The sequence below is a fragment of the Mustela nivalis genome (assembly GCF_964662115.1).
Source record: "Mustela nivalis genome assembly, chromosome: 4".
Classification (NCBI taxonomy): Eukaryota; Metazoa; Chordata; class Mammalia; order Carnivora; family Mustelidae; genus Mustela; species Mustela nivalis.
The window spans coordinates 27,091,715-27,104,693 of NC_139023.1; the positions used below are offsets into that span (position 1 = coordinate 27,091,715).

The following is a 12,979-nucleotide window of genomic DNA, read 5'->3' on the forward strand; positions in this document are numbered from 1 at the left end:
CAATATGCACGTGTTCTTCTGTAACCAAAACAATGAGGACTGTGTTAAAGCAGTAGAACTGGGATTAACACTTTACTGCGTGTCATTAGATGAGTATTTACATATTTGTGCATCAGATTATATCTGTTCAGCCATTATTTAACAATTTGTATAATTTTTCTTCTAGGGAACTAATAGAGGAATTACATCCCATAATTAAAGAAGCACTCGAAAGAAGGCCAGAGGTAAATGTAGTTTTCCTCATTAAATATATATTTGGCAGATACTTATTTGTCTTCTGTGTTCCCTACATATACCAAAAGTTAGCCATTGAGAAGTAGATACATAAAAGATGGTCTGATGCAGTCATCAACCCTTTCTTTCTTTCTTTTTTTTTTTTTTTTTTTTTTTTAGAGAACCTGCAGGGGTGGGGAGGGGCTATGGGGGAGGGGTAGAGAGAAGCTTGAGCAGGCTCCAAGCCCATCGTGGGGCTTGATCTCATGACCCTGAGATCATGACCTGAGCTGAAATCAAGAGTCAGCACTAAACTGGCTGAGACACCCAAGCATGGTGCTCCTGAACATTTTTTAAATATACAGAATTCTTCCCTATCCCCTCACAGAAGATCTTATGCAGAAACTCATTCTAGAAAACATATTAAATTGCTCTAACTCAAGTGGGCCCAGTCAGAGTCTAGATTGGGGTCAGCAAAGCTTTTCTCTAAATGGCCAGATAGTAAATATTTTCACCTCTTCGGGCCCTGCTGTCTCTGTTGCAATTACTCAGTCTGCTCTAGACAATGAAACAAAGGGGCATGGCTATATCCCCCCCACCCCCCCAATTTTTTTTTTAATTTTTTTTTTAATTTATTTTTTATTTTTTTAAGTATATTTTTTTAAGATTTTATTTATTTATTTAACAGACAGAGATCACAAGTAGGCAGAGAGGCAGGCAGAGAGAAAGAGAGAGAGAGGAGGAAGCAGGCTCCCTGTTGAGCAGAGATTCCCGATGCGGGGCTCAATCCCAAGACTCTGAGATCATGACTTGGGCCGAAGGCAGAGGCTTTAACCCACTGAGCCACCCAGGCGTCCCCACTCCCCCAATTTTTTTTTTTAGGCAACAGTGGGCCAGGGTTGGCTGAGGGTTGTAGTCTGCCAATCCCAGGTCTATGTCCCTAAATCTAAAAATCTGCAACTTTTAGAAACCACAGGTCTGGTAGGGACAGGTAGATACATGAACCATAATTATGACAGCATATTACACACTGGAATGAAATCACAGATAAGAGGTTGCTCAAACCGCAGAGAAGAAAGCCTCTGGCTCTACCTTTCGAGGAAAAGTAGGTCTGAAGCACCAATATTTGAGGAGAAGTTTGAAGCATGTTCCCCAGTGGACGAGCATGAGAAAGACATTCTAGGCAGGGAGACGGCATTTGCAAACTTTATAAAAAGAATGTGGACGTTGCAGATTCTTTTGATGGAGAAAGTGATTGATGATTGATTTAGGCTGCAAAGCAAGACAAGAACTATCTCATCAGGGACTCCTGGTCTCAGTTTTATCCTGCATTATCCTGCAGACCACTGAGCACCATATGGCGAGAGCATTAGAACTGCCTGGAGGAGTTCCTCCACATTATAGATTCCTGGGCCTATTGAGTGAGATTCCCTGGAACAGAGCTCAGAAATCTTTTAAAAAGCACCGTAGATGAACCTGGTGTAGGAGACTGAGAGCCACTGCTATTGATGTCCCAGAGGAATTAAAGCAGGAGAAGGACATGGTGACAAGAACCGCCCTTTTAGAAACTTTAAGATGGCATCTGTAAGCCTTCAGTTCCTTTCTTTAATTCAGCCCTGTGGAGTAGTGATATTAATTGATTGGGCTTTTGTTTCAGAATGATCATGTTGGTTACAGTGTAGGATGATTCATTAGAGGGACTTGGAATTGGCAACAAAATTAAGTAGCAATGTTTATACTTCAGAATTTCAGGGGGAAGAAGTCCTCCTAGCAAGTGAGTGGGTTAGCTCAGTGTTGTACCTGGAATGTAAGATTGATTTTGAACGCTTCAGACTCACGATCTTTCTGTAGTGACAGAGTGGAAACAAGTCAACTAAAACTTCGCAGAGATCGTCAAAGACTGCTTAGAAACTATCCTGTGCAGTACAAATGGCTGTAAACTTTATAAAGAGCGATAAGAAATAGGAAATGTAATGAGCTGGTCATCAGCAAATTGGTCTGCTCTAAAAGGCAGGAAACTGCATTATTGCTCTTTATTGTGAAAATCATCTCCCAGTGACGTAATGAACAGTAGAAGGAAATGGTAGAGCAAATCTGTCTCTTCCAACTACACGGGTTCCCGCAGAATACGGGGGAGATGTGACAGCTAAATGTGCTAACCATTAGTCCTTCGGTGCTAGTAAGACCGATTTATTCAGACCGTAATGATCAGGGAAATTTTTTTCTTCTGCATTTAGTTTCTGTGTCAGAATTAATTATTGAGTGGAGAACTTCGGCGTGAGCAAAATCTGTGGGGTTTCTTCATTCTCCTTTGTGTTCTTTTCCCTGTCCTATTGTTATATTTTGGGGAATATCTTAGGGATTCTTAACCATGCAGTGGGAACAGTTTACTGACTGCTTCAGTGCTTCTAAGTTACCAGATTAACAAATCACCTGAAAGTAACTGAGATCTAGAGGATTTTATTTTCTCCCCACACAAGGAGTGTTGCCGCATAAAATATCATGTGATTTAATTTGGCTCATTAATTTCAAACTGCTCAAACGTATCTCTGATTCAGTAGCCAGTAGAGTGATCGAAGTGTGCATTACACATTATTCTTCCCAAGTTATACATAAAAGTTTTCTAGCAACTTCTCTGAAGGATGTTTACTGAATGTCTTTCTGTCTTTGGAATAGAATATGAAACGGCGCAGGCGTCGAGATATTTTACGAGTACAACTGGTACGAATATTTGAACTGTTGGCAGATGCGGGTGTCATTAGTCACAGGTCAGTATTGGATTTTGACTTTTTTAAAACTTCGGAATGATTAGGGGACATATTTTTTTCTCTTATGAAATATATAAAAACAGAAAAGCACCTTTGCAGCAACAACAAAAAACTTCTACCCTATGAACATTATTTACAGAAGATGCAGCTAATACGTTAACTAGTGACTAAAAACTGTATTGAAAAAAATCCACCACTAGTACCAGATTGCTTTGGGCAAAAATCAGCTATAATGTTCCTAGGATTTTTTATATTTGCAGGAATCTAGTAAGTCAGGCAAGTGGACAGTGGCCTTTTTTGGTGACTAACTTAACGATTTCTTATCTTATTTTAAAGATCTATTTCTTTTGGATTGTAAAATCATATATATAAAAGCTAAATGCTCGCTGTAAGGTTTGTAAATTTATTCCAGCCAACGCTTAATCTCTCCAAAACCCATGAGCATAAATCATAATTTATAACTTACCACGCTTCACCAATGCACCAATGAAAACATAAAACCTAGAGTTATTGCTAGAATAAAGGCATGTATGTGGACACTAAGACCAGGAAAATTCCATTGACTTTGGAAGGGTAACCGTGTTGCCTGACTATTGAAGGAGGAAAAAAAAAAAAGATCTGATCATCTCCCAAAAAAGGTAACTGAAAACTGAAAAGAGATCTCGAGGGAAAAAGAATTTTCATAAGCTAGTGCCATATTGTGACTTTGGCATTGGTCCTGATTATTTTTTAGTGTACCTCATACCTTCCATAGTTAGCATCAAATGCTTTTGATGAGTGCTTTCAAAATTGAGCTTTAATTAAAGAGAATTTAGATCACTGACTTACCTTTTCTTTTATAATAAATGAAAAGAAAGAAAAAAAGAAACAGCATTCTTTTTTTTTTCTTTTTGTCCTACACAAAAATAAAACAGTGGAAGTTAGGAAAAGAGAATTTGAAACATACTGGACTTAATGCAAAAAAAATCAACAATCTAATATGTCTCTGTATCTTTTTTTTTCTTTCTGTTTTGTTGCTTTCAATGTAGTGTTAGTGAATGAAGAATCTTTGGCACTGTTTGGGGAAACTGCTGGATGTTGGTATATTTAAAATTTACAAAAGCTGTAGTCACTTTTGAGCAGTAATGGTTTTGAACACGGTTACATGTTTTGTTTTTGGTTTTGTTTTTTTAAGAGAAAGTAATCCTGTAAGGCTGTTAGTACTATGGACTTTTTATTTCCTTGATTAAGGAAAAAAAAATGAATTCTAGAGGCCAAGAAGGCAGGGATCTTGGTTTGTTCACCCAGCCGATCTGATATGCCTGATGCGTAGGAGGGATTCAATGAATAGTTGTTAAATGAATGAATGTTTTTTTTCTGAGTCAGGTTGCAATCTATTAAATTGGCTTCCCATCCAGTAGTAAATCACAACTCAGAAATTAAAAACATTCCTTTAAGGAATGAAGAATAACATTTCATTTTGAATTTATTCAACATATTTTTGTTGTTGTAGACTGGTATTTTAATACATTGTAGTACCATTGTGACTCCTTACTTTTCTTTTCATGGCCACAACTCCTAAAAAATTATTTTTACCCTTTTTTTAACTTTTTATTTTTTAAAGATTTTATTTATTTGTCAGAGAGAGAGATCGGGCATGCACAAGCAGGGAGAGCTACAGGCAGAAGGAGAAGCAGGCTCCCTGCAAGGAGCCCAGTGAGGGACTCGATCCCAGGCCCCTGGAATCATTAACCGACTGAGCCACCCAGGCATTCCTATTTTTACTTTTAAAACCACATTATTTTAGAAGTACTTTTCAAATATAGCAAGGAAAAACCGATGAAAATAAATGTAAATGTAATAGCCAACCATTTATATAGCATTTATAGTTTACTTATCCTTTATTATATAGTAACTAATTTATATTCTCACTAAAATGCTCTGAAGTAGCTGCTGGTCAAATCCTTAATAAGTGTGGGAACAAGACTGGAATCTAAAACTTCTTACTAACCCAATGACCCCCTTTCAATCTGTGGTTTCCAGGCTCAGGACTTTTACCTCAGAAAATTACTACAGAGAGTTTTGAGGCAACTCCATAGGTGTTAGAAGACTTGAAAACCAGCACCCTTTCTTGAATTCTCTTAAATTTTTGTATCCTCGGTACTCCCTATGCTAGAATCTTGCTGAGAATAGGTACCTAATGGATATTTGATTGCTTGTACTAAAGGCATAATATAAATTTGCATGGCAGCTCTGAGAATATATAGAACTAGTCTTTCTTCTTTCTACCCCCACCCCTTTTTTTAAAGTAAGTTCCGCCCCCAGTGTGGAGCCCACTATGGGGCTTGAACTCACAACCCTGAAATCAAGACCTGAGCTGAGATCAAGAGTTGGCCACTTAACCAGCTGAGCCACCCAGCCACCCCTCCTCTTTCCACCCTTCTAAATTGATCCTCCCTATCCCATATGCCTCCTTATTTCCTTATTTTGAAAAGCTATATATTTTGCCAGAGGGAATAACATTCAGCACTCAGAAGAGTTGATTAAAGGTAGATATGGTATTGAATAATATAACTTGAAGTAGCAGTTTCTTGATTGAGAAGCACCATCTATTTTGTATTTGGAAGCCAAATCATGTTCATTTAATTTTTATATATGAAGTTGCACACTACCATGATCTTGCCAAGTTTGATATACAGTTCACCTTTGAACATGGATTTGAGCTGCATAGGTCCGCTTGTATGAGGGTTGTAACAGCACAATACTATAAATGTATTTCCTCTTATGATTTTTCTCAATACTTTCTTTTCTCTAGCTTGCTTCATTCCAAGAATATAGTATATATTACATATGACATATAAAATATATGGTAATTGACAAGTTTCTGCTATAGGTAAAGTTTCCAGCCAACAGTGGGCTATTAATAGCTGTTTTGCAGAGTCAAAAGTTACATGAAGATTTTTGCCTGGGGTGGTGGGGGTAGGTCCCCCTAACCCTGACATTGTTCAAGGGTCAACTGTATATTATTTTGATTTTGATTACTAGCAATTTATTTTGATTTGTATTATAATTAAAATCAATTTTCTTTTTTTTTTCCCCCCAATATTTTCAGTGCAAGTGGTGGCCTTGATAATGAAACACATTTCCTCAACAACACTTTATTGGAATATGTAGATTTAACTAGACAACTCCTGGAAGCAGAAAATGAAAAAGACTCAGACACACTGAAGGATATACGATGCCATTTTAGTGCCTTAGTGGCGAATATCATCCAGAATGTTCCAGGTACTCTTTCCAGTTTCTTAAAACACTATCGACTATTAAGGAACCATCGTGTGCTTTCTTCCCCTGAGGGTTTGCAGGCTAAGGTGATAAAGCAGCTTGGGAACATAGTGGGAAATATGTCAGCGTAACATGGGTGGCCAAGGGTTTAACTTTCAGTTAGTGTTGCGAGTAGAAATCAAAAAGCAACACCACATCGATTTTTAATGATAATAAAGACACTAACAAAAAATTTAAGAAATCAATAGAAGAAGCTTCTTTAGGCAAACTTGTTCGAGGTGCAGTGAGCAAAAAGCCATTATATCCCAAATGGTAATTGAGCATAGAATTAACAAGGTACTGCTGAATGATGGAAGAAGGGCATAGCCACAGTTACAAAGTCTGCTAAGGATACCGTGTTACTGGTTGATTCCTTTAAGGTATATGTTTCTGTTACTCCAGTACCTATTATAAGCCACGTCCTGGTTTAGGCCCTAGGAACATTGATACATGCACTTACATTTTAAAAAGCCATAAATTGTGTACAAGCATGAAACATAAAATGTGACTGTAGCCTTTGGTAGACAATGTCATTGCAAATGTTTCTTTTTCTTTCTGAAAAGGAATTACTTTACCTTTAAGAGAACATGCAAACAGTTGACTCTCTAAGTGAGAGCATGGGTTATATTTTATAAAAGAGGCCTGTAAACATTTCTTTAGGTCCATTAATTTCAAGCGCAGGAGGCCTATTTTGAATTTCAGAGGGAAATGATTTCTTTATCTGAAGCTCAGTTAGCATAAAGATATAATTTTGTCCATTACCAGACATTTGTCTACAACCTCCAGATTGGTTCATTAAGGTACTGTTGAGTTTCTTCAACAAGGATTGATGCAGAGAACTTGTAGATAGAATTCTCAAGTGGAAAGAATTCTTGGAGATCATCTCGATCAGTGGTTTTCAAACAATGTTGTTTCTCTTCTGCCCAAGAGGCAGACCAAGAGGCAGCAGAATGGGTTTAGACTCGGTCTCCCGCCTTACTTCAAGTAGATCAGCCCCTCCTTTGTTCTGTATATCAAGATTCCATGTAAGGATTCTTTGAAAAAGACAGCTGTGCAGCTGAAAACATACAAAGCTCAGAAGCAGCTTACCTATTCCAAAGCTTTGTCTTGGCAATGGACCAAGATCCAGACTTACGTTCGTGTTGATGTCTCGGCCAAGCTTACCATGTAGCCAGCAGCAGCTGGGGAGAAGCAGGGGCCCAACTCCCGGCTCTGTGCCTGCCTCTGGGCAGTCCTGCGCCTGCCTTGAAATCCTGCTTGCAGAGATCCTGTATCTCTCACCGTGCTGAGCTACATGCTGTCAGAGACCGTGGCCCTCTTTGCTGGTCCTGCACGTGCATCAATGATTGCCATGACCGAGGAGGTGTTTGGTAGGCTCAAAGGAAAACCTTTGCTGGCTTTCTTGCAGTGTTACATACTCAGTACCAAATAAGTTGACATGCATGTTAAAATAAAAAGGAATGGAAATAAATATTTTCTCATCTGTTTTTTTTTTTTTTTTTTTAATGCACAGTGCACCAGAGAAGAAGTATCTTCCCTCAACAGAGCCTTCGTCACAGTCTGTTTATGCTGTTCAGTCACTGGGCAGGTCCCTTTAGCATCATGTTTACACCCTTGGACAGATACAGTGACAGAAATATGCAAATTAACAGACATCAGTACTGTGCACTAAAGGTATTGCTTAGAAATCTAATTTCTTTTTTCTCCCGTGAAGAGTGCAGTTAAATATTTTGGTCTCTCAGTGTCTAGTAATATAAAAAGGATGGATTTCTTCTACCCTTAGAATATTTGCCTGCCGTATTCGAATATTTATACTGTACACTTCTTTAAATACATAAAAGACGATGCAAAAAAGTTACAGAATCTACCCAAAACTTAAATGCCATTTTCTTAAAGAACTGAGAATTGCCTCTTTTTTCCTACTTAAGTACTTTTTCTTGGTCTTTCCTTCCTCTTCTCTTCCAGTACTGTCCAAGCTCATGCCTTATTTCGTGTCATGTATTTACTTACTACCCATCATAAATTATTTCGTTTCGAAAACTGCTATTACACTCTTCTTTGTAAAGGAAAGAATTAAAGATACTGTGGCTACATAAGCATGAATAAAAATATTCTGCCTCTTCGCATTAAGCAACCAACATAAAGCCTCTTAAATGTTTTAAATGTAATTCTAATATTATTGTTTGAAGGCTATGTCTGCTGTACTATGTTGTGGCCCTGTTGCAGATAATGTAGGACTTTCATCAGATGGCTATTTGTACAAATGGTTGGATAACATTTTGGACTCTCTGGACAAAAAGGTGATTATGACGATTCCTTTAAGATTTCATAATAATCCGCACTGCTTTATTTGGAATTATAGTATGACCCATTAAAAATAAGTCTTTTTTTAAAATTAGGTTAGAATTGTATGCAGAAGGCGTGTTTTGTAAAATTAAATAGGATGCAATAATTTAAGAAATGTCTAATTCTCATTTATTACTTATTTAAATAATGTTAATTTCCCTTTTGTATTATATGATTAATGTGGTGGTTGTCTCACGAGAGAGTTCTAGATCTGTAAATAAAATACTAATATACAATACGTTGAGCTCCACAGAAGAAATGTGTTGTTATGTTTAATATCATTTTTTTGACCACTCTCCAATTAATCTTTCTTGCCTTCCCTTTTCCTCACTCCCCTCCTGTGCATGCCCAGACTTCACAATTTAAAATAAGACTTATTTTTTTTCCCCTCCAAATAATTTTTCTATTGGGTTATCAAAAACAAGAATAAAGCTTGATAAAAATAACTGGAGAGGTTAATAACTCACTTTTCTGAAAGCACTTAATCACTGTTCATACTCATCAGCCGCCTTCAGGGCTCTGCTGGAGGAGAGAATTGTACTACTTAGAGTCTTGTATAAAAAGCAAGAGACCAAGTATAATTTATCCATGTCATTTTTTTTTCTTTTGGCTGAATAAAATGAGAAGGACTTGAACAAAAGGAGACTGAGTTTTGTGCTTAAATATAGTAAATATATATACTATATTACGGGTATAGTATATATACTATATATACAATATATATAATATAGTATATATACTATATATACACACTATAAATACAAAAATGCATATATATGATATTGCTAAATATATGAACTATACTATGTATACTATTATCTATATATATAGTATATATACTGTATATATTGTATATATAAATTTTTTTGTCCTGGGCATTGTTGTGACCTTTACGTAGGTTCACCAGTTGGGCTGTGAGGCAGTTACATTACTGCTGGAACTGAACCCGGACCAGAGCAACCTGATGTACTGGGCTGTGGATCGATGTTACACTGGTTCCAAGAGAGTGGCAGCCGGCTGCTTTAAAGCCATAGCTAACGTATTCCAGAACAGGTACCCTACATACTGTCTTCCATATTTTAGTTAGCTTTTGTTTGTTTGTTTGTTTCTTTCTTTCTTTTTGTTTTTAAATGTTTCCTTTTGAAGTCAGAAATACTAAGAAACCAGTGTTTTCTTTCCTTGAGCTTTAATGAAATTTAACCAGAATAACAATAATGACCACCATGCATCTGTTGCGTACCTTTTGCCTTTTAAAAAAAAACAAAAACAAAAACCAAAAAACAAAAAAGCAAAAAAACAAAGCAAAACAAAAAAACCCCACCTAGCCATAGGCTCAACACTTGATGTCTGCAGCCTTGCCCTTTGTATATCGTATTTATGAATGATGTGAAAGCCTCTAAAATTTCTCTAACGTGTAAAATTTATCCCTAGGGATTATCAGTGTGACACAGTGATGCTCCTAAATCTGATACTGTTTAAAGCAGCTGATTCTTCTCGAAGTATCTATGAAGTTGCTATGCAACTTTTACAGGTTTGTAAGCAAATGTTAGTTAAAATATAAGTTATTGATGATTTAATGAAGCATATAAATATTTAGCCTTTTCTTTTTTTAAGATTTATTTATTAGATAGAGAGAGCGTGGGGCAGGGAGGGGCAAAGGGAGAGGGAGAGAGAAACTCTCGCAGACTTTGTGCTTCGTGCAAAGCCCAACACAGGGCATAATCTCATGACCCTGAGATCACAAGCTGAGCTGAAACCAAGAGTTGGTCGCTTAACAGACTGTGCCACCCAGGCGCCCCTGGGCTTTATTTTTAATAGGGAGGCATGGCACCAATTCCTGTTATCATTAAAAATAGAGGACAAAGAGGGTGTCTGGGTGGCTCAGTGGGTTAAAGTCTCTGCCTTGAGTTCAGGTCATGATCTCAGGATTCCGGGGTCGAGTCCCACATTGGGCTCTCTGCTCAGCAGGGAGCCTGCTTCCCTTCCTCTCTCTCTGCCTCTCTGCCTACTTGTGATCTCTCTCTGTCAAATAAATAAATAAATCTTAAAAAAAAAAAATAGAGGACAAAGGGAAGAGATGCCTGGGTGGCTCAGTCAGTTAAGCATCTACCTCGGGCTCAGGTCATGATCCCAGGGTCATGGGATTGAGCCCCATATCTGGCTCCCCGCACTGTGGGGAGTCTGCCTCTTCCTCCATCTCTGCCTACTGCTCCCCTTACTTGTGTTCTCTCTCTGTCTCTGTCAAATAAATCAATAAATAAATCTTTAAAAAAAAAAAAAAGCTACCAAGATAATATGGGTCACTTAAGTCTGGAAATAATACAAACTATTCACAAATGAAACAAAATGGGATCAGGAGGGAGACAAACCATAAGACTCTTAACCTCACAAAACAAACTGAGGGTTGCGGGGGGGGGGGGGCAGTGGGGTAGGGAGAGGGTGGTGGGATTATGGACATTGGGGAAAGTATGTGCTATGGTGAGTGCTGGGAAGTGTGTAAACCTGGCGATTCACAGACCTGTACCCCTGGGGCTAATAATACATTATATGTTTATAAAAAAAATTAAAAATTATTTAAAAAAAAACAAAAATACAGACTATTCAGAAGTGTATTCAAAGGGCTGATGGATCTCCTCCGACATACACACACGTAAGCGCCTGTGTGTTCATTTCAAATGAAAATGGAGTGGTTAGGACTTCCATGTGCCTAGAACTATCTCTGTCCAGCAGAGAAGAATATTGTGAGCCAAAGGTTTTTTTTGAGAATCAAGTAAAAAGTAATCAGCCCTTTTATGATATGCTTGTATAATTTTTTTTTATTAGACCTAGAAAAATAACCTAGAAAGTTAACTTACCAAGCATGGAGATTTTGCAGTTATTATTATACAGTTGCTATACATTATTGTGTAATAGACATTATTATACAGTTATTATTATATAGTATCTAACTAATTGATAATAGGATGAGGTTCTTCCCTCTTAACCAAGTTAAGAATGAGATTCAAGTAGATGCTGATTTTTCCAGAGGGTTTGACTAGTGGTACTGATGCTAGTAGCCCCCATTTTGGGAATTATACCCTCATGGCTTTATTAATTATGAAGAAAATTCAGTGCTGTATATTTACTTGGTATAACGTTAAAATAATTTTTAGCTCATAGTCCATATTTAATCTTTATTTAACCAAGACCTGTTTGAGGATTTTTTTTTCACATATACATGTTTTATATAATCCTGTTTTTGAAATGTAAAGTGGTAAATCTTCTTCAAGTAATTGCAAGTTGCTAAAGTCATTTTCAGACAATGCTCCTAACCCAAACCAGTGGCATTAAGCACAAGGAGTGTAAAGCCTTCCGAACAGTTAAAGATCTTTTGCAAACATTCCTGGAAATTAGAAATTAACCTCTGAAATACTCTACAGTATGCATAACTATGTAACTTTTGAGCTGGAATAATTCTTCGAAGATTTTATTTTACAGTTATGGCTGAAATTCAGAGGACTCATAAAATCTCGCATCTACATTCTTGCAGATCCTGGAACCGAAGATGTTTCGCTATGCCCACAAATTGGAAGTTCAGAGAACAGATGGAGTCCTCAGCCAGCTGTCTCCTCTGCCGCACCTGTACTCTGTTTCATATTATCAGTTGTCCGAGGAATTAGCAAGGGCTTATCCTGAGCTAACTCTCGCCATATTCTCAGGTATGACTGTTGAACTTGTCCGTGGGTTTTCTTTAGCAGTCATTTCTAAAAAACTACTTGTAGGAAATTTAAATATAAGAAATTTGAGGTTGATTCAAAACAGAACATGTCTTTATGTAAGAAAATAATTTTTTTCCTTTAGTAAGAACATGTAATACTAATCTATCGTGGTAGATTTCTTATTAATGTAGTCTTTCCAAGGCTTCGTACTTTACCTTCCCTTTTCTACCCCGAGTGGGGGAGGGCTTCACATACAACTTAAAAATGTTTCTTTGATAGACACAGAACTTTCTAAATCTTCTAGTACGTACTTCATCTTGTGTATTGGTCTTCTTTAATAATGGAAATGGGCAGCGATAAAGATACAGGTCTCTTTCCATAAGTAACACCTCTCATCATAGGGAAAGATCCTGCACTGCTTGGAGCAAAACTATTGCTAAGGGGGCACCTGGGTGGCTCAATGGGTTAAGCCTCTGCCTTTGGCTCAGGTCATGATCTTGGGGTCCTGGGATTGAGCCCCACATCGGGCTCTCTGCTCAGTAGGGAGCCTGCTTCCCCCCTCTCTCTCTGCCTGCTTCTCTGCCAACTTGTGATCGATCTCTCTGTGTCAAATAAATAAATAAAATCTTAAAAAAAAAAAAAAAAAAAAAAAAC

General features: G+C 37.5%; 1 protein-coding gene across 15 annotated transcripts in view; it reads left to right on the top strand.

Annotated features, from left to right (window-relative positions):
- The window catches only part of FRYL (FRY like transcription coactivator), a 255,767-nt gene that overhangs the window by 177,103 nt on the left and 65,685 nt on the right, over positions 1-12,979 (top strand). For all 15 annotated transcript variants that reach the window (XR_014311074.1, XM_082728344.1, XM_082728341.1 and 12 more), the window contains 8 exons: positions 167-224; positions 2,890-2,981; positions 6,073-6,245; positions 7,795-7,955; positions 8,471-8,581; positions 9,526-9,680; positions 10,059-10,158; positions 12,157-12,325. Coding sequence is in view for 14 of the 15 variants with exons in the window: in XM_082728344.1 (XP_082584470.1) it covers positions 167-224; positions 2,890-2,981; positions 6,073-6,245; positions 7,795-7,955; positions 8,471-8,581; positions 9,526-9,680; positions 10,059-10,158; positions 12,157-12,325 (1,019 nt within the window). In the remaining variant the exon portion in view is untranslated. The remainder of the gene's footprint in view (positions 1-166; positions 225-2,889; positions 2,982-6,072; positions 6,246-7,794; positions 7,956-8,470; positions 8,582-9,525; positions 9,681-10,058; positions 10,159-12,156; positions 12,326-12,979) is intronic.